Source organism: Lichenostomus cassidix, chromosome 3 (genome assembly GCF_008360975.1).
Source record: "Lichenostomus cassidix isolate B80296 chromosome 3, HeHo_3.0, whole genome shotgun sequence".
Taxonomy (NCBI): domain Eukaryota; kingdom Metazoa; phylum Chordata; class Aves; order Passeriformes; family Meliphagidae; genus Lichenostomus; species Lichenostomus cassidix.
In genome coordinates this window covers 40,907,772-40,930,163 of record NC_139483.1, presented here as the reverse complement: position 1 = coordinate 40,930,163, position 22,392 = coordinate 40,907,772, and the positions used below count along the sequence as shown (strand labels likewise).

At 37.5% G+C, this 22,392-nt stretch overlaps 1 protein-coding gene across 2 annotated transcripts in view; it reads left to right on the top strand.

The window, feature by feature from the left end:
• Positions 1 to 22,392, top strand: part of GALNT2 (polypeptide N-acetylgalactosaminyltransferase 2) — a 92,936-nt gene that overhangs the window by 63,620 nt on the left and 6,924 nt on the right. For both annotated transcript variants that reach the window (XM_085055451.1, XM_085055452.1), the window contains 8 exons: positions 619 to 740; positions 7,373 to 7,460; positions 11,138 to 11,225; positions 11,768 to 11,871; positions 15,745 to 15,871; positions 19,366 to 19,458; positions 19,660 to 19,743; positions 21,515 to 21,641. In XM_085055451.1, the coding sequence (XP_084911577.1) occupies positions 619 to 740; positions 7,373 to 7,460; positions 11,138 to 11,225; positions 11,768 to 11,871; positions 15,745 to 15,871; positions 19,366 to 19,458; positions 19,660 to 19,743; positions 21,515 to 21,641 (833 nt within the window). The remainder of the gene's footprint in view (positions 1 to 618; positions 741 to 7,372; positions 7,461 to 11,137; positions 11,226 to 11,767; positions 11,872 to 15,744; positions 15,872 to 19,365; positions 19,459 to 19,659; positions 19,744 to 21,514; positions 21,642 to 22,392) is intronic.

The window sequence follows — 22,392 nt, the reverse complement described above, 5'->3', positions numbered from 1 at the left end:
GTTTTACCACAAGTTTGTACCTAAACATATCTGTTCAAAGAAACCAAACCCCAAACAAGCTGGAAAACAGGAGAATTTCCCTAATGACAGAGGAAAGACAGTTCAAATGGCTTGGGGTAAGGCTCTCAGATGGGAGTTAACAAAGCATGGTTATTTCTGGAGAAGTTCATAGAAGAATAGACTCTGGTAAGAACTAAGATGGGAGTGGCAAAAAGGTGGGGAGGATAAGTTAATGGTGGTGCTTTTCCTCAGTTTTATAGTAGAACTGTAGGAGATATTTTTTTCAGGTCCAATCTTGAGTAATGTTTATCGATATAAATACCACTTAGAGTAATGCAGACCCATCTGTACTTGTTTTGAAAAGGTACTTTGATTCTTCTGCTTAAATCAGATGGAAACCTGTAGTGTGCAGCAGGTTGGGTGCTTGCAGGCTGTTTGGTAAGAAGTCATTTCACTGAATTCTTAACTAGCATTTGATTTTGGAAATGAAGCTTGTGTGTTTGTCCTGTTTGAGTTAGAGTAAATTGACTAATTACTAACTTGGAATGCAATAGTTTCTCACTACTGTTGATTGTTTTTGTCAGGAAGTACTTTAAACCTTTTATCTTTGTTTTTCAGGCCTGATGCGCTCCCGTGTCAGAGGGGCAGATGCAGCACAAGCAAAAGTGTTGACCTTCCTGGACAGTCACTGTGAGTGCAATGAACACTGGCTGGAACCACTTTTGGAAAGAGTAGCTGAGGTTAGTAAAGAGTTCTAAAGTAATTTCCTGAAGAAGCAGCTTTTAAATTTTAAAGCCATCTGGTTTATACTAGATTAATTTTATGCATTTTTCTAAGGAAGCTTTTTTCCCTGATTTAAGATGATGGGGATGACTGGAGTGTTCTGTGATTAAAACATATCTTTTCCCATTTAATCTGTGAACACAGGAACATAAAATCTGAATATTTATTATTGTCATTGCAAGCAATTCAAATATATGCTTCCTTGGTTCTTTGGGGACCGCCTCAGTAAGCTGAAAATCTTTAGAGCAAAGTATTATTCTCCTCTACCAATATCATCTTGGTGTGATTCAGCTTACCTGAATCTTTATGCCTCATTAAGATTCAGTGTGATAACAGGAGAGAGGATGACTTGTGAAACCAAAATTCTCATGGAAACTAGCAGGAACTTGAGGCTCTCAGCATCTATGAAAATGATGCTTAGTCCTGGAAAAGCAATTGAGAGGATTGAGAGGAAATGTATACTGTTTTCTCCAGGGGTTGGTTATACTTGTTAACTTGCTCTGGAAGAACTCAGTTGAAATGGAAATTGAATGAAGTGTGATTCCAAAAAGCACTGAGGAGCACTCAACACGATACGGTTTTTATTCTTGCTTAATTGCATTCCCTTTCTGGAAAGCTAGTCTTGCAGAAAAGGTTTGGTTCCAAAATGTTCCTGATCAAAATGGTTTTGCTAAGCTATTCTGTTTTGTTAATGCCCAGTTCTTCACTTATCCACCTTATGCTTTCCTTTGCATTTCCCCTCAAAAACAGAAAGGGGGAAGGAGAAGGAAGTAAACCCCATATACTCAGTATGCCAGTGAAGAAGCTGTCAATTGATGACTGTTTTTCTTTATTTTGTTTTGTTCCATGATGCTTTTAGAGTCATAAAATCCTATAGGTTGGAAAACACATTTAAGATCATTTAGTCCAACTGTTACCCGTGCACCTGCCAAGCCCATTATTAAACTGTGTCCCTCAAGTGCCACATTTACATTTCTTAAATACCTCCAGCGATAGTGACTCCACCACTTTCCTGGGCAACCTGTTCCAATGCTTGACTGCCCTTTCAATGAAGAAATTTTTCCTAACACCCAATCCAAACCTCCCTGGTCTAACTTGAGGCTATTTCTTCTTTGCTGTGCTTCTTACATCAGGAAGAGACTGATCCCCACCTGGCTACAATCTCTTTTCAGGTGGTTGCAGAGAGTGATAAGGTCGCCCCCAAACCTCCTTTTCTCCAGGCTAAACATGCTTGGCTCCCCCAGCTGCTCCTCAGAAGGCTTGTGTTCCACACCCTTAACCAGCACCATCACCTTTCTCTGGGCTGCTCGCTCCACCACCTCAGTGTATTTCTTGGAGTGAGGGGCCCAGAACTGGATGCAGGATTTGAGGTGTAGCCTCAGCAGTGCCTAATACAAAGGGGTGATCTCTGCCCTTGTCCTGCTGGCTACACTGTTGCTGATCCAGGCCAGGATGCCATTGGCCTTGTTGGCCACCTGGGCACATGCTGGGTCGTGTTCAGCGGCTGTCAACCAGCATCCCCAAGCCTGTAGCACCACGTGAAGTTGTGACCCAAGTGCAGAACCCAGCACTTTGCCTTCATGAACCTCATGCAATTGGCTGCAGCCTATTTTATTTACTGGGAAAGTCCAGAAATTATCAAGTTGCCGAAGACACATCAGTAGTTGAAATCCTGTTTTGGAGTAGAAATAACTTTATTCAGCTCAAACCTGGACACTATAAAAGTACCTAGAGCCTACAAAGCTCTTGAGCATGAGTAACGTAGCACTTCCTCCTATTTTTTGTACCCATCTAAAGTGTTGCAGCCTCAGAAGGGTTGGGGGTATTTTTATGTAATTATTAACTTGGAAAATAAACTTGAAGGTATTAAATATGTCTTTAAAAGAAGTGGAGAATGCTTGCAGCTAAAGCACTAATGAATTCTAGGAGATGGGAACTGTTTTCAGGCCTCTTGTGTAAATGACTTGAAGCATCTCTTTGTTCAAGAAATCAGAAGAAAAAAGGTAGTTTTGGTCAGCAAAACCGTGTATTTGGTAAGAAAGTTATTTAGTCATTTTCCTGTTTCTCTTGTCTATGACGTTTTGCAGGGATACTCACTTATCTTTCTGAAACTGATATCATCATTTACACTTTCATCATACTAGAATATAAAAACTCATATTAAATTGCTGGCAATTTTGTGAAGATCCAGCATTGGATGGGGTATATTTGGTTGGAGGAGCTGGTGCATATTTTGCTTTTTGTGGTAGCTACTTTTTAGTAGCGTGTGAATTATTAGATCCTTCCAAAACTTGCTCCAGGCGTTACCATGATACATGCTAGTTGTGTGCCACTGAATAGTTTTCTGCTGTATGAATGTTTTTCCATTCTTAAAAACTTGATGTACTGTTAAATAATGAATGTAGAAATCCAGTTAATTCCTGTCATCTGCAAAGATTACCAACAGGTATGTGGATTGATAAAGCAGCTTCTAAGCTCTCTGATTGTTCAAATAATTAAGGCATGGTTAGTGTTCACATCATAGTATATGATAGTTCTTTGTTATTTTAAACTGATTCATTCTGCTCACAGAGCAGACATGTGTTACTTGATCTTAATTGGCATTTTTTGGTAGTCTTGGTGACAAGAAGCTGAATAGATGTGAATTCTTTTCTGCTCTGGCCTCACAGGTAACTTTTTTCAGGTCAGGGCTACTGTTCATTAATACCATGTTTTCTGATATGCAGCTGCATCTATTATGTATCTGGTGGGAAGACTTTTGTTCTTTTTTTTTCGTTTTTGTTCCAGAATTGCCTGCTTGGCATTTATCTCTGTTGGAGTTTTGGGAGAGTAGTTGTGTGTTACAATATAGAAATTTATAGCTTCCGAGAAATGATCTGAATTGAGTCAGTTCTGCAGTACTCCATCTGATAACCACTCTAGAAAGCTGTGCCTCTGACACCTGAGATATCAAACTTTCCTCTTCAATTGAAACATGATCCATCCCACAGTTTTCTTGTGTAAGATGGTTTCCTGGTTAGAATATCTTTTCATGAGCCATGCTTGCTTAGCATTTCTAGAGGGGTTGGACTCTGATAGGGATTTTTCTACAGCAGTTTGAGCAAAAACTTAAAGCAGAAGAAACATACACACAAGGTGGCTGTTTTAGAGTTCAGGATGTGTGCAGATATTGGTGTAACCTGGAGCTGTATATCTTCTTTGCTCCTTCCTGGAGAGTGGTTTTCTGCTTGATTTCCTAAGGCTACCTGTTATGCTCTCTAGATTTTGTGTGTGTGTGTGTGTGTGTGTGATTAAATGAGGAGACAGTGGAAGTTAACCCTTTGATTCCTCAAAAATGTCAACATAGTAATAGGTATACAAAATCCTGAAAACATCTGTAACTGTTAGCGATTTCATGGGCACTTGTCTACTTAGCTTTTTCTGTTTCAAATTTCTAGGCACTTCAATGTTCTATTCTCACAATTCAGCAATTGTATGAGAAAAATAAAAGATTCTGGTGCAAAACTGAACTAATCTGTTTCATCTGTTTCCAGCGTAGCAGGAAATCCTATCACATTTAGGAAGGTATTTTTAAACAATGAAGATCTTAAAAGAAAGAAATAACTAAGATTAAGAAATGAGATGTGGCTTCCTTCTTCACGTCTATGTCAGATTTTTGTGATTTTGAGTGAGTCAACTTTTAACTGACACAATGCTAAAAGGAAAATATTTGTTATCTCTTAAGAGTGTTGTGAAGCCTAATCTTTGAAATGTCTTGAGATTTTCAGAAGGGGGAAGCAATGCATGCACAATCTTGAGGATAATTTCTCATGGTTTATGAGAACAATATATAAAGTCTAAGTCTCTAATGCATTCATAACTTCCTTATAAATTGTCAAGATGAAATAGTTTGCTACAAATTTTCAGGCACTAGAGACTTGCAGTGTTCACAGGCTATTTCTTTTCATTATCTTCACCAAGAAGTACATGGTTTCCCAGTTGTCTTCCATTAGAAGGCAAAAGATATTCTATGTTAAATTATCCTAAAGCAAGGTACTTATTTATCCATAGTGTGATTAAAGGGATCAACTGCTTTTTAGTCTTTTAAATGAGAGAACTCTCTAATTTGGAGACCCACAAGCTCTTTTTTAGCAGTCTCTGCATTAACAACTTTGTAATGCTCCACAATGCATCACCTTAAGAATGTACTTTTTTTTTTGTGTGTGTGTGTGTGCTTTGCTGCTGAGCAAATCCTGTGATTTCAAGTCACAGAAGGAACAGCACATTTCCAAGCCAACAATGTGGGGGTTATACATTGGACTAAATGCACATGACCTGTGGATTTGACAGACAGAAAAACAACTGGGAATTGTTTAAATAATATGTTAGGTGTAGCAAGTGGTGTTAGTGTGGTGTTGCACTGATATTGATAGAAATAATTAGACCAGCAGTAAAGCCTGAGAAAATCCCAAATGTGTAGAGACTACATGCTACCTGCTTATGTGGCTCAGTGAAGAGAAGGCTGAAGCCTCAATGAAGCTCTCTGCCTCATGTGACACCTGATAACTTGGGCAGCTTTTACCACCAGGTTCAACCTTGCCAAGTAGAACCATTTGAAAAAAAGCAATTCTTTGTCAAAAAATGGTTTTAGAGATGGGCATAGATGTATTAAATGTCTCCATTTCAGCTAAGGAATAAACAAGAAAGAAAGGGTTTTTTCACTGTAGTATTTTATGGTTATAGGTGTACTGGGAGTAACTGGTTAGGCTGGATGTGTTCTGTCTCATCAGCCTTTATTTAAGGGAGTTTCCTAATTCTATCACTATATATAGAATGCCTAGAATAAGGGCATGGGAACATCTAAAGCATTTCAGTGATGTAGGAAGGTACAACACACACACGCAGTACTTTGCAGTGAAGGTGCAGTAAATCATAATTGCGTCCCAAGTACAACACAGTTAGCAAAACTGTGCTTTGCTTGCTGTTGCAAACATGGGCTTGAGGCTACCACTAGCAGAAACAGGAGCTAAAGATGTGATCAATGGGGAAATATGACAGGTTGGTCTTTTTTTGTTTGTTTCTAGTTTGCTTCAGACCAAACTAATTTATGCTTAGAAGCAGACCAGATCAGATATTATATTACATTTCTCACAAAAGCAGGTTATTGGCCTGAATGGCATAGCTGCAGTGATACTTAAAGGGAATATAGAAAGCCATGTGTCTTCAGCTTTTAGCTTAGTCTTCAGCTTCAATTCACTTGGGTTTGCTTGGGTTCTACTTTTGGATGATAGAGAAATTCATGACCTTTTGCTCACTCAGGCAGAATGACCTAGTAAATGCCATTTATGTAATTAGGGCTTATTAAAATCAGCATAGATTGAATAGTTAAGGTTCAATAAAAGAAAATGGGTGTTAAAGGTTCTCATTGGACCAAGCAAAGCATTTGACTAAGAGTTGCTTTTAAGTCTCTTCTTATGAGCTCAAGCTATTCTCATACTAATTTGGTTCCAATCTGTTCTGTATAATACTGATTTGCAAGGGATATACACTGTTTAGAATGTGTTATTTATAAAAGAAATTCTTAAAATGGAGATGTTAAGGTTTTATTCTTTTTTAACCATGAGAACAGTTTCTCTATAATAGTAGTTACCAAAATATCTCCTGTTTGTTCAAAACATTTTTTTAATATTCACAGATTTGGTGATATGCTATTCTGAAGTTATCTGTTCTCTGAATGATGTTAAATTGTGCAGCTGAAAACTTTTATTTTGAATTCAAGCAATAAGTTATGGGGACAAACTGGCTTAACCGTGATACTGCATTTCTAACATTAGATGAATCTTTTTTTAGAATACTGAGGTCTTATGATTCTACTGGATGGTGCATGTGGAGTTGTTGGAAAGATTTTTGTTCCTAAACTATTTTGGCAAAAACATCAGCTAAAATGATTAACATTGCTCAGAATAGGATACAGGGCCGTGGTTGGACAGAGGAGTACAGTTATCTGTATCACTGGAATCTTGGCTGCTGGAGATTAAGAGCATTCACGAATCTGAGGTGCTTTTTAGGTTCTTTCCTATCTGAGTATCTGTTATTGAAGTATGGGTTCTTCTCATGTGAGATGGATTGGCATTAACCTAAGACCTTTCTGATTGCAGAAAGGCCTAAGTGTTCCTTAAAGGTTGAAATAATAAGACTGTAGTACACTGCATGGCTGGAGACTTGCTGTGGAAAATATGAATTGCCTGGATGCTTCTTTTCTTTACATTGGTTTAAAAAGTAAAATGGAAGGGCTGTTTGCTTGACTGCCTTTAGAACCACAAGTTTGCTGCCTTCTTCAAGAGCAGGTCAGAAGAGGGGCATTACTTGAATAAAAGTAGCCTAAGAATAGAAAGAGGATTTCCAGTCATATCCTGTGGTTTCTGCTCTCTGGAGCAGTGCTGAGCAGTGCTAGTCACAGTGCTGGCTCTTCAGAGAGTAAGTGGAAGTAGGGGGAGAGCTGGGGAGATGTGCTGCTGAAACCCTGCTGAACTGTTCAACATCACACCCTGCCTGAGTCTTTATATATTAATTTCATTATTTCAATATTACTTTCTAACATTTATTTTAGGACAAGACCAGAGTTGTGTCTCCTATTATTGATGTAATTAATATGGACAACTTCCAGTACGTGGGGGCGTCAGCTGATTTAAAAGGCGGTATGTACCTGTACTGGAATACAGATTTTCAAAAAACCCATCAAGAATCAAAGCTCATAATCACTGCAGTTGTGGAATGGGCAATTAACATACTGTTCTTCCCTTTCATAGATCTAGTTTCAAGTTCTGTAGGTCACTTGTTTCTTGGCTTGGATTGTAATTGGCCTTATCATTCTCTGCTTTAAAAATTCATCTTTATTGTACTAATTCTTATGAGTTTATGCTGCCTTTTACCAATATGCAAGACTTGCGCCAAGGTTTGTAGGGCTGTGTAAATGTGTCAGAAAAAGCTAATAACCAGAGCTTATGATTCTCTTTTTAGATAACACAGGCTTTAATTGCTCACTAGTTTAGAAGCCCATCAACAATGCAGTGTCTATGGGGTTTTTTTCAAGATGCTGGTTTGCTTAAAAATTTAAACTCTTCTGAACAAGCAGAAGGCTTTGTAATGTATTTTAAAAAAATAAATGTTTGCTAGCCATGATCTGTAATTGTGAAGAGACTCACATGTGACCATGAAAATTTGTAGTGTTTATACCTTTGCCATTAAAAAAAATCCCTGTTAAATTGAGACGTACTACAGTTTCAGTATGTCTAAGTAGTGTAAAGTATTGACAGCAAATAGCAAAAAGACTTGGGAAGTCCTAAATAAGAATAAATTTTTAAAAATTCTTCTCTCCTTTTTCAAAGAGGGAGAGGGCAACTACATGCTAAACTCCTTACTTATTGCACATTTTTAAAACTTCCTTCACTGCTAGCAAGAACCTAATATTAAAATAGCTGTTCTCTACCCACTTACCCCTTCTTTTATTATTTGTAAATAATTGTTTCCACAGCTTTCCTGGAAGCTGAACTGTGTGCATAAAGGTGTAAGATGAGCCATGATATAAAAATTAGAGTGCTGTTGTCACAATGTCCCATCTTTTTCTGAATGGACTTTAAGTGGGCAAGGAAAAACAGTTTCAAGTCCATTCTTTCAGGTTCTAATCTCCAACTGGCCACCAAGGGTGTTCCAGTAAACTAAGATAAAAGCAATATTTGCAAAACGTTGCATATGCTACAAGTTCATCAGTGATCTGGAGATGAGAGGTTCTATATCCTTTTAATTAATGTTTTGAAATGACACCTATGGTGCATACATTCACAGTATATGCTAATGCATAGTTCTGTCCTAGTGTGTGTGCCAGCATTATTAAACCTTAAGGCTTTTACCCAGTCTATTCATTAAATCTCGACTACAGAAATCCCTGTACCATTATATAGCTTTTATTGTTGTCTGCAGGATGAGTTTCTTTCTTTGAAACCTTAGATTGGTTGCTGCTGGGTTCATGCTAAGTTCTTCCCAAGTGAAGTGGGAGATGTTCATGCTTTATCTTTGAAACTGTTCCCAATTTATTCATTTATCTATTACATTTTAGTACTCATTTTCTCCCTTTGTACACAATAGATATTGGGTTTTTATTTTTTTAAGGTGCATGAAGCCTCTGTACTTATGGATTGAGGAGTCTTTTCTTAATGTTGATAGAAATTTTGCATGTACCAGTGTGCCAAGCTATTTAAGGGTCAGTTGAAACATGAATAATTCATTTCTTGTCACTTCGCAGAGAATAGATTGCCATTTTAGAGGCACTACAGCATTTGGCACCGCAGGACACTTTCACTGGGGCCAAGTCTAAACATGAAAACCAAACTATGCTTTGAACCTTAGGTACAGTCTGAAGCATGGAAGCTTGAAACAGCTGGGACAGCATTTGTGCCTGGTCTGTTTTGAAAGGACTTAGTCACCCAAGACAAGCAACATAGCAAATGGTACACACTTCTTTTCCTAAGTGGACACATCTGAAATAATTCCCAAGTCTGGCCAAAATTAAGTCCATGCACTTCATGTTACAAGTTTTTTGGTTTTTTTTTTTTTTGAGGGGGAGGATTTGCAAAAGTGTTTTTTCCACTCAGAGAAACACTGTAATTACTGGAATAAACCGTAGTTAACTGAGATCTAATAATTTATAGTATGCCTGTGATGCAGTTTACACTGGATAGAATTTCATACTGGATATACACTCTGTTTAAAAATACTCCTTTTACAGACTTACTGATACTATCTCATTGAGTGCAGATTTTTCCCAGAGTCTGTGAAAATGGAGACGGAAAACCAGTTTTGAATGGGTATTGAATTTATATACTTGTTCAGTTTGTGAGAGTGCTGTGTTCCTGAAGAGACCCCTTGTGTTCACTGAAGTACACAGTAACTGTCTCTATCACTTCTGCTGGAGAAGAGTGGGTTTTTCGGCTTCTTCCAGGTGCAAGTAATTTTGCTGGCTATCTAGGATGAAATGTGGCTTTTTAACTGTATGGAAATATTGGAACTCATTTTGCTTTTCATGCTGGAAGCACTACTGTGGTTGTAGCCTTTTTTTACTGTTTTGCTACTGGAGTTTTGGAGTAGTTAGGCAGTCTTTCATTTTTACAGTGCAACACTTTATGAAATACTCAAATGTGGAGAGAAGGAGCTGGCATGCATGCTGTAAAGACTGTTCAGGGTAATTTCTGTATTGTGTGTGATAAGTATCTTGTGAGTTAAAACAAAAACTGTGGAGTTTTTAACTTCCTACATCAGTTGTTGCTATGCACCTTTGCAGATGCAGACAGGCAGTTTGAAGGGCTGTAATTGTTGTCTGTTTACTTTAGCTATTTTCCCCACTTCCCCACTAAGTAATTGCTTTATCTTTATGCTGGAGAATGAAAACTATTGACATCTGTGCACCAGAAATCTGGAAATCATTCATTACATGACCTCATAGGATCTAAATGTGTTTGGCAGCAGGCAGAGTGTACAAGGCTGATTTGCTAGGTGTACTGGGAGAGGGCTATGGGCCTTGTGCAGCTTTCTAATAGATGTTCATGATTATGGGCATAACCCAGCAGAAAAACTGTTATTCAGGTGTTTCCTATAGGAAGTTCGTCCTATACCAGCTCTGAATCATTGCCTAAAAGAGGTCATTTAATGTCTGTTATGTGGAAAGCTGCTATATGTGACCTGTTGATCCTCTTTGTTCTAGTGATCTTGGTGCTTCTGTACTTAACTCATTACAGACCCAGACCAGTAATTACTGTGTTTACACTTACATGTATATGCATAAGGAAAGTAGGATTTTGGTGCTCTAGCACTAACTACAGGTTTAAAAAATGATGCACTTAAAAACACAGTGGGAAAGTAAGAAGTTAAATGAGTGTTAAGAAGATAAGTGGGACCTACATAACTTGTGACCATCATGACAGAGAGCTCTTGCTGTCAGAGTACCACCAAGAGTGCTGCATAAAGCCTGTGTAAACGTAAATACGAGATCACTTCTAAAGTGTGGAAATACAGTTATTCAGTCGATGTTGGGAGCACTTGTAATGGCTGGTAAATCATCATATGGTGTTTTCTATTTGATGTAAGGATGCCACTTGGGTTTCTTTGTGAAATAGATAAAGATGAGAAATCCTAAATTATTTGGTGTTTGAGATTACTCATTTTTCTTTACCTTTCATCTGGACTCTCAATTGATTGTTTTCTACCCAGAATTTTGTACAAATTGAAATTTTTAATTTAAGTTAGTGTTTTTAGTGAACATTGTTACTACAAGTTGAATGATGACTGCAGTAATTTTAACATCCTACTTTTCTTCTTGAAGGCTTTGACTGGAACCTTGTATTCAAGTGGGATTACATGACACCAGAGCAAAGAAGAGCACGACAAGGAAATCCAGTTGCTCCCATAAAGTATGTCTCTACCACCACTTGTCAAGTAGATTGTAGTTTGCAACTAAGCAAAGTTAGAAATCGCCTTTTCTGAGTCTGAAAGAATAACTTTACTACAGCTTACATCAATATTGAAATTCCATTCCTATTTATGGATCATTATGAGACTCTTAGAAATAAACTGTATTTTAAAAATAGTTTAAAACACTAGTAAATTATTTACCGTTAAGAAAAAGTAGATGTAACTTTGTTTAAAGTTGGTATGTTTTGAGGGCTAAAAGTACAGCACCAGTTTTAATGTTTTATTGCTGGCACAAATTGCCACCCTTTAAATAAGGGACTTATGGGCCAAATGGAGATTTGTAAGCTGCTTCAGAAGGTGGTCATGGCACTGTATATGCCATAGAAATGTGTGCAAACAACATTTGAAGTCATCAATGCAAAATAAGTTGCATTCAAAAGAATTGCCAGTTTTTTCAAGGAGGTATTAACCTTGATGTGCAAATAATAGTTACCCCCAGGTTCATGGTTCTGTAAGTATTTAATTTTTCTTGTTTGTTTAGGACACCCATGATAGCTGGTGGATTATTCGTGATGGACAAATCCTATTTTGAAGAACTAGGGAAGTATGACATGATGATGGATGTTTGGGGTGGAGAAAACTTAGGTATGTGTATTATTTACCTTCTGATCAGCCTTGAAACAAAGCAGGTTTCGTCATTGCCTTTAATGTCAAGCAGTCATGGTTTTCCTGATTTTGTGCAAAGAGGGTTAAAACCAGAGTTAGAATTTCATACACATTATTAGCAAAATCCAAAATGTTTATTTCAGTGAATGAACTAAAACAAATTAAAAATTATGTGTTAAATATGAGGGAATAAATGTATTAGTTCATTGAGCAGTGAAATTTTTTTGTAATGGAAGTTGGTTGGTGAAAATATTACAGGCTGTAGATAGGCAATTAGTTTCAAAAATGCTATCCTTTTTGAAAATCACAGCATCATCTAAAGTTATTGATTAAATATAATGTTTTAATGCTGACAGATGAAGGCATGTTTTTAAGATGTTGCTTAAATTTAATAATGGGAAGTAGAATACAAGTGGATGCATTAAATGCTATTACACAGACCTTAATAAATCAATTAACTTAGCTGACTGAAGAATTATCTGGTTTTGAACTTTGCCAGTAGTATGCTGCCTGGTATCTAAACTTAGTGAAATTTGTAGTTTTATACCCTTTCTTTAGTCCTATGGAATATTAATGGTTAAGAAGGCATTTTTTCTGTAATTACTTATTTTCAGATGTTTAAGTGAGTGAGATTTAGGCAAGAGGGAGGAGGGGATGAGCCAACTTGTGCTTTAGCCACTTCTTAGAGCTGGTGGTTAAATGTGGCTTTAGTAGGTTTTTTTGGCTATTTGCATTACAGTATTATACAAAGGTTTTCTTCAGTTAAGACCAGTATACTTGTGTTAAAACAAAAAAGATTTGAAAGTAGCAGAATTCTACAACTCCTCAGGAATTCCAGTCTGTCATTTGTTTAGTCTTTTTGGGTAGAGATGCATCTCAGACATTCCATAGTGTGTTTTAGGAATACTTCTAAGGATAGAAGCTTCTCTACTGCTCGTGCTACCTGCAAAATCCCGAAATACCTTGAACTTGCAAAAACCCATGAGCATTTTGAGTTACTGAAAACTGCATATGCATTAAGCATATGCTTGGCCTACCAGGAAATGTCTGCTGCATGAAGACATGGCAACCCTACAGTCCTGTCTCTGACCATCCTATGCAGTACTTGAAGAAACTCTTTGGGTACTTTGAGCAATTGCATTTCATGTTTCTGTTGTCTCACTATTTTGGCTGTATCTTGCTGAATTGTATTAATGTAAGCATAATAATTTTTCATTTTTTTTTATATCCTGGAAAGTCATTGGATAAATTTAATGCAGCAATACTCCTATTCACTCTGAAAACCACTTTTGTTACCAGAGCACTTAAATATTTGATTAGTTACAAGCATGTACTTGAGCAACCAAGCTTTTTCTGAACACTTAGCAACTACTTTTATGCTTTGATAATTGAGGCCTTGATAGCAGGAAAGGATGCAAGCAACAACTCCTCTCTCAAGGGTGCAAAGAGATGTTTATGTTCCTCCTGCTGCATTCAGTTCCTCCCCCTTCATGGGAAGAAGAAGATGGAGACTTAAGGGTGCCTGAAAAGCAGGCAGAAGGCAGCTAATGACTTTTTTCCTAGCTGTCAGACTAATTGAAAATGAGTAAAAATCACATGGCATATGATTTAATTGGTAATAAATGACACATGCACCAGATAACCAGAAATGTGTGATGTGCAGTTTAAAATTCAATGTGCACACTTGTCAGGCCTCTTTACTCTCAAGCATATCTCTAGATCAGTGGCTTGATGTTACATGCAAATAACCTGCTAAATGGACTAGCAAAATAATTCTGCACATCATATTCATTTTATTAAAGCTAGCATTTTCTCTCTTTCAAGCATGTACAGAGCAGCTGTTATATGAGGTTTTGTTCACATGTCAGTATCAATTCGACAAATTTCAAGATGAGCCTGCAGTATTTTCCCTAAATGGCCCAAATTACCATGAAGATAGGTACATTCTCAGACTGTTGCTAAATGTGATTGGTAGCACATGTGTGCTGTATGAATTGTGGAGCAAGGTTAGTTCAGTCTTGTCTCCAACTCAGAAACTCAAATTCTCAGTATGTTTATGATGCTTTTTGATGAGCATAGGGGAATCAGAGTACACCGGAGAACTGGGTGGACCATGAGAAGGTTTGGGTCTAATTTGAAAACCTAGGCTATTCTTATAAATTTTTGTAAAATCAGGGAACAAGTAGACATCCTTCATCTCCTATACTGATGATACACTCTAACAAAAAAAAACCAAATCTGTTACAGAGGTGTAACTTTATCTCATAAAGAATTTTTTATGTGCTGCTTATGCCTTTTTCACTAAAAAATTATGTCCATTCAACTTGGTACAGTAGTAACATTTCTTCTCCTACTGTTAGAGTATAACAAAAGAAATGCCTTAAGGGAGTTTGTGGGGTTGTTTTGAGTTTTAGTTGCTGTATATTCTTTTTTCTTTTTCCATGCAGGCTTTGGAAACCATGTCTGTGCGAATAAAAATTAGTTTACTTCTCCCTATACTCTAGTCCTTTGCTCTCTTTCCCATTGAGCTATTTAACATAATGGTCACTGTTTTTGAGATTCTTCACAAGCTAAGGTGCTGGAAAGTATGCAAAAATTAAATTTTTTTTTTGCCTGTTGTCCCATGTAAATTCAACTGGATAAGTTACTGTCAAAGACAATATTGTCATTCATGTTTTTGGAGTATAATCTATTTATAGCTTGAACTGTGTTGACTGTGTAGAATTCATGAATATGGCAATCAAGAAGAAAGGCAGTTAGCTTGCCTTGTCAACAGTTGAAATCACAGCATTTGTTTTTTTCTTTTTTTTCTTTTAATTTCTGTGGACATGCAGTCAAGACAACGTGTTCTCTAAGCTGTGGTTGTGGGGTTTTATGTTTGTTTTGGTGTTTTCAAATTTAGTTTTTGAAGTAATTTTGCTATTATGACTTCTTTTGTGTATGCAGAGGAGGGCTTTGGAGGGAAAAAGGCATGTCACTTAGTTAAAGTCATAAAAGGTAGACACCAACTTTAATTTAGATCTGCTTTTTTTTGTTTTTAAACCTGTGGAAAGACAGTGAATGGTTATGAAGGGGCTTGAAACTAAGGCTGTCTGGTAGCAGCTGCTGGACTAATGGGGGAATCATCAAAATTGAAACAGTGCTGCTGGAAGCCCTCTTCTTATTGCACTTACTTGGAAAAGTTCTCTCTCAGCACCAGGTGACTTCTGCTATTAAAGGTCAAATTTGAGCAAAGTGTCTAAATATTCTTAGACCTTCTTATCATGATTAGCTGGCTCAGATCATTAGACTGGCTTAGAAGTGTTCTGTCTACAACCTTCAATTTATAGAAGTTACTTTTTTTTTTGGTCTATCCTCAAGTCAACAAGGACTTGGTATTACTCTTTCCAAAGTTTGGGAGTGTTTGTTTATTTGCTATAATAAGTTAGCAGCTTGAATCTATTGATTACTTTGGTTTGCCTTGATTTCACTGCGTTATTCCATCTTCAGCTGAAAATTTTATTATAAACTAGATCATTAATTTTTTTAAGTGTACCTACTCTTGTTTACCCTTCAGGTAAAGCACATGCACTTAACTCACTGGCAAATTGCAGCATAGCTTATGGATTTGGGCAATGCTGATAACTTCAGATAGGAGAAGACACACATTTTGCTTCCAAGAGAGTATGTCTATTTCTGCTGAGCTTGCAGAGTCATAAATGCTTAGATATGCCTTTGTTTATCCTAGAATTAATCAAAAAAACCTGTCCTGCTGATCTTCTCAGCCACGGTCATTAAAAGCCTTTTCTGTAAATATAATATGAAGTAACAATGTTTTATGATGTTGGTCTTCCATTCCTATTTTTATTTCAGAGATCTCATTCAGAGTTTGGCAATGTGGTGGGAGCCTAGAAATCATCCCTTGCAGCAGAGTGGGTCATGTATTCCGCAAGCAGCATCCTTACACGTTTCCCGGTGGGAGTGGTACTGTGTTTGCAAGGTAACTGCTAAATAGCAATGGTTTGGATTTCCTCAGATGATCAGCAGATGGCAGTAATTTCATTTTAGGGATCTCATCTTTGGAAATATTTGCAATATTTTCTATCGTGGTAAAATGTTAATTAAAAAGAAACTAATGACTTTGAGTCAGCTATGTAGATTGAGAGAAGAGCCTGACAGTTGAAAGAGGGAAACTTGTAGTGGACAAAGACTGAGAATTTGGAAAATAAGGAAATGCTTACCTTGGCATTTCATCAATATTGTGGGTTTCTTTGATTTTAAGGAAGGCTTTATTTTCAGAACTGTGTAATAAAACTTTGTTTTACAGAAACAGTTTCGCTGTTCACTAAGAGCCAGAATACACCAAGTTACGAATATGCTTTGCTTGCTTTTTGTTAATACATGATCAACATGTGAGATGCAAATGATTATGGACACTGATTTCAGTATTTTTGCCAGTCTGTTGGCAACTTGGTTCTCTATCATATTTACCTTTCCTGTGCTATGTTTAAAAATGCATTTTCTGTAACCCAAGAAACTGCAGTTTTAAGGGCTTAGATTAATATGCCCGTTCATTTTGCTGTTGATACCCATGCACAGCAGTAGCTGAAATACTGGGCTGTCTCCTCAGTTTCTCTTCTATAAAGTGAGAACAGCAGTGCTGATTCATGTTCATAGTCCTTTTTACTTAATATGGATAAAAGTACTGTGTGAATGTACCGAGGGCATTTTGATCAAGGCTGTATCAGTTGTAGCTGAAGAATCACTGTGGATTTAGCTTTAGGGAATTGGACTTGATGCTCAGAGGGCTGAAGGTGTACAAGTCTCAGCTAAAGGTTCTGTGGGCTAAGAGCTGGAAATAAAATCGTTTGTTTACCCTTGAAGGGATATGGAGCCTAAACTCTGCTTAACATGAAGAAACACAGAGTGCAGACATACTTAAATTCATAAGAATGTTCTAAGCTGCTGATGTTTTTGGACTCTTGATTCACTTTAGACTGAGGAATCTCCTTAGGGTGTAGTTCTTTCCTTCTGTGCTGGTTATGCCACCAAGGTGACTTTAATGAATTTAATAGTCTGCTAAAATAAAGTCACTGTCCTGTTTCTTTCAGTAGTTATAGTAGGCACAGTAGTAGTTTTCTTCTTTTTCCCCATTCTTTGAGATCTGTATATTATGCTGCAGTGAAAAATGAATAATAATATTTATGAGAAAACAAAAGCTAGCACTGAAATATCCTCAATACATCACATCTCTGTTCCAATGTTTATAGAGCTCATTGGGAGGGTGGAAAGATTTACCTTTTAAACTGCATTGTGAAAGCTTTGGATGCAACTGGTTTAGTTTAATGAGGTTTTGAAATGACAGTGTCATAACAGGAAGCATGGTTAATAAAACTGAATAAATATGAGTATACTGTACAGTTTTCGCAGTCCTACAGCTTTTCCATCTTTGGGCTGTAGCCAAGATGCTGCTTTTCTTGTGCTGTAAACAGCTTTCTTGGATATCAAACCAATATAATGGAAAGCCTTAAACTCAGTTTTAGCAATGAGAGCATAGGAAGTCTTAGGTAATAGGATGTCCTTGTAGTACAGGTATTATAATACAGGTATGTGTGGGACCATGGTGCCAAGAAACTTGGTGCATGGAATCTGTGCTGATCTTGCAGTTGGGATGTGTTGGCTTATGCCATTGTCTGTCCCTTGGCTGTGGGCAGTTTGTTCTGGGCTGCTCTATTTTTAGCTGGCTAGTCAGGATGCACTGCCTCTTGGCAAACAGATTGGTAATTTTGGATGAGAGACTGGGAGTCCTGTTTCATGAGAGGGGAGACCACATCACCACGTCCTGGCTGTGTGATGTGGGCAGGAAGAGCTTGTGTCCAGCAGGATTTGTTGGACCAGCACACTCTGCCTTAACACAGCACTGCAGGTGAGCCACTGAGCCTTGCAGCCCTGAGTCTGCTCTGAGCAAAGCTGCTTCTGATTGCTCACTGCTCAGTTTCATTAACTGGCTCAGTGTTAAGGGCACCCTATGCTGTGTTCCTTAGCACCCTGAGTTCTTTGGGGCCTTGCTAGTTCAGGCAGTTTTCGAGATCTACATGGTGCCCATATCTGTGTCACACAATGCCTGAGCTGTTCATCCCTGAGTATGGGGCAGTGGGATGCAGGCAGGCATTCTGGCCTTGAAAGTGCCTTTGGAATCAGTAAACCCTGGCAAACCAAGTAGTTCCACTCCCACCACCAAAATCTGTTTGGGTTGTGGGCAGCCAAGCTGGTTGCTGAGCAGACAGGAGGGGCTGTCTGACACTCACATAAAGCCTCAGAGACTGCAAGTGAAGATACTCTCACATAGCTTCTAATCTGAATTGAGTGGGATTTTGCTTACAAAAAAATTAAAGGAATCTTTGCAAGAAAAAGATCAGTCCTCAACCAAAAAAATTGTTCAGGTCTGTCTTGTGATATTTTTATTCCCCACATACGTTTTTCTCAGCAACCTGCAAGACTACTCACTTTATCCTTACTACTTTTTGTCTTTTGAATTGGAAAATCATATTAAAAAAGTTAGTGGCTGACTGCATTTACTCCAGTTGCTTTAGGTGAACTTTCTGCCAAATGTAAAAATAAGCTTCAGAGCATGGCAGTTGCAAGTGAAATAAGACTTAATTTTCTAAGCATGAAATTATGAGCAATAGAAGTAAATGAGTTTTACGTGGAAGCTAGGGGATGGAAAAAGCCATTGGACCCTCTTGCAGTCCAAAAGGAAATTTAAAGACAACAATTACTTAAATACAGGAATTTTAATTAGAGATGTTTGCTTAGAAGTAAAACATTAGGGTTAATGTTTCTTTCATATTTATTACAGTAATCAATCTCTCAAACTTTTAAACATTTAAAATATTGTATGATTGTGGCTTTTCCTTTTACCTCAGCTGCAGAATATTTGTTTGGTTCATAGCCTTAAATGTCATGACAGCTTGTGTCTTTTTGGAACTTTGAATGCTCTACTGGTAGGAATAGGATGAAGACTGAAAATATGTCTTGCCTGTGTTAGCATATCTGTTTTCAGAAGTAAAAGACAGTATTAAATATTGCTATTGAGATTTTTGTGTTTCCAATTAGCTTGCTTTATCCAGGTGAACATTCACCGAATTTGTCTTCTGTCAAGTTACTCTTACAAAAAGATCAACCAAACATCAGCCTAATAAATCCCATGAATTTTGCAGAAAGAACTGAAAGATGTGTGTTAAATTCTCGATGAAAACCTGAAGCAGTGATGAGTTTGGAAAAGATAAATTTCATTATAAATGCATTTATTTCAGTTATGTTGCTCTCTAATAGTTTTCAGTTACTTGGGTCTCTTATAGGGACTCTTCTGCCTGCTTGAGGCAGCTCACTATGTAGTACTGGGAAGGATTAAAATCAGCCTGAGGAAAGACTGCATGGTTTAATTGCACCTAGAGAAAATGTAACCCATGTATTTCATATAATTGTCCCTAGAAATACACGCAGGGCAGCAGAAGTCTGGATGGATGAGTACAAAAATTTCTATTATGCAGCAGTGCCTTCAGCCAGGAATGTACCTTATGGCAAGTAAGTTACAAGTGCTTCTTTGCACTATTTGTTTATTCTTCATGAGACTGTACCTTCTGAGGTGAAAGCAGTGCTAAATCTCATGTTGTATCTTTAAGGTATATTTCTACATCTCTACTTCTTGAGCTTTCTTTGTATTCCATAAAATAGATGAAGACAACAGCCTGAGTTTGAAGACTTTTTTTTTTTTTCTTCCTCTAGTATTCAAAGCCGAACGGAACTCAGAAAGAGACTTAGCTGCAAACCCTTTAAGTGGTATCTTGAAAATGTTTATCCTGAGTTACGGTGAGTTTTGGCTGAAACAGAGTTCATATTGAGGGGTTTTTTTTTGGTTTTTTTTTTCCCTCCCTGGATATCATTGGTTTCTCTTTCTCCATCCTTGGATGTAAAGGGTGTGTTTTACTTCATCTGTGAATGCAATGCCTCATGCAGGTTTATTTGCTTTTTTTATTAGTTCTGCTCCTAAAGAGTAACTTTTTTCTAGTTAGCTGATTCTTTTTTCTGCTTATTCCAACTACAGCTGCAGTATTTTAGAGAACAGTGTCCAAAAGACTCAACTTGCCTGAGCCTGAAGTTAGAATCCTACACAAGCCATTTGCTCAAAAGCACATATTCTGTATCCTGTTGTCATCCCTTTAAAGCTTTTGCCTTTGCCTAAGCACATGCCTAGTTAAGTGAAGGGACTGAATCTCATTGTGGTACAAATGATGACAGTCAGCAGACAAGAGGGCCATGTATGTTTGGCAGACAAGGATAGATGTCTAAGACTCTGAGAAGCTGAGTCCCCTGCTCCTTCTCGTCTCCTTTTCTTTTGCCACTGGATAATCACTGACTTTTAGGCAGGGCTGAGAAGAGGGAAGTGAAGGATTACACTGCTAACAGTTTCTGTAACATAAAAGCATCCTAACTAATGAAAAATCCCTGAAGAAAAGCACTTTTTGAAGAGATAGAAAAGTTTTCGTTAAATAACCCATAAATAAGTGTGTTGGTCAGATCTGAGCCCATAACCTAGTCTGACTAGTCTGTCAACCTAATATTGGTAGTATAATGATGTAAGATATTGTGTGTAGCTTGTAAGAATACTTGAGGTTTTTTTCCTGGGGGCACTTTGTGTCAGTGGAGCCAGGTAACTGCTGGTGACATACAGCCTTGAGATGCAAAAGCACCACCAGCTATTGCAGCCCCAGTGCAACATGTACAGAACCACACATACTAATGAATCTCATAAACCAGGATGATACTGAGGAAGTAAGTTATCCTTTATTTTCTCTTAAAAATGCCTGAGGATGTTTGGTTTTGTTTAATTTGTCAGAAAAAACGTCTCTCCTGGAAAATGTGCTACCATGAGCATTACTTACGTGTAATGCTGTCTTATTCTCTGTCATGCCTTGAGCTCATTCTACTGGGTTGAAGTATTATGCTCATATTATAGTCTGAAATTTTTAAAGGCTCTGATATGCTCTTGTTTTACTGTTTGGTGTGAGCTCATGGGCTCTACCCACAGCTGTACTTTGCTGAATGGGCTTGCCTAGGTGGTTCCATGATAGGAGTGTACTTTTTGTTCAGCCATTAGAAAGTAGATATCATAATGTTTGGTTTTTTCTCTTTTCAAATTTCTAACCCTTTTTTTAACATTTCAGTAAAAACATTTTGAGAAAATGTTCCATGTCCTGTTTCTGTTACAAGCTATGGTGCCTGAAAAGACAAACGTACTTGGTGATCTAACTGATAGCATTAAGCTTTGAGTCACTTTAAATGATAAGTCATCTTTAATTTGATTTTTGTACTGAGTTTGTTTGTTCATCCTCCTTCTCTGGTACAAGTGTTCTGGTACTGTGTGGTAAGCTTGCAGGTTTACTCATGTTTGATCAATTTGTGTTTAGATAATTGCCTCCCCTCAAACGATGATTGAGATTTCCGGATGATAGTCATTACTCGTTCTTAACATCTGATCTTAAAAACACTCTGAATAAAAACAAGGAGTTTAAAAAAAACTGCAGGGTTTGTTTGGGAGGTTTTTTGAACTGAATTAAGCATATTTCTGGTTTTGTTTTAGGGTACCTGATCATCAAGATATAGCCTTTGGGGCTCTGCAGCAGGGTACCAATTGCCTTGATACTTTGGGCCATTTTGCAGATGGTGTTGTTGGAGTTTATGAATGTCATAATGCCGGGGGAAACCAGGTCTGTATGCCAATAATTTTGTTTTCTGCAGTAAGTCTTAAAGAAAAAAAAGAAAGTGAAGCTAAACTTTTAAACTCAAGTAGTTACTGTGTGCTGGTGAGAGAAAGATGAATCCAAACCAGCAGATCAGTTGTAACAGATTGACTAAAAAGCTTCTCTCTCAAATATAATTTTGCACTTTCAGAATTAGAATGTGAGCCCTGAGATTCATTCAGTGTGCATCACATTATCCCTTTCCTTTGTCACTGTTAATATTTGCTTTTGCACTAGAGGCCATAGCTTCCTTCCAAGGGATTTTGATCTTGCATAGAAAGCTTTTTTTTTTTTGGTGAAATGGTGTGTTTGATTTTTTTTGGGGGCAGTTTTTACTTAAGGAAATATTTGGGTTGTATTAAGCATATGGCCTAAGGTCAGCAAAATAAAAGAATGTTTTGCTGTGCTGCCCTATTAGTCATTTACTGTTTGCAATAGTGGAGTATAAAAAAAACTCATAAATCCCCATTTGGCTCTTCCAGAAAATAGAGATGCCTAAATGTTCCTCACAGTAAGGGGACTATTTTACAAATCCTTTCTAATCCTGCTCTTAAACTAATTGCAAATGTGTCAGATCTGTAAATGAGAGCATTAATTATTTCAAAGAATCTCTTTATGCAGTTGTGACTTAGTTATCATTCATGAAATACACGCAGAGGTTCTCACTGCTTTGTGTGCTGCTTTGTCACTATATCCTTGTCAAATTAAACCTGACTGT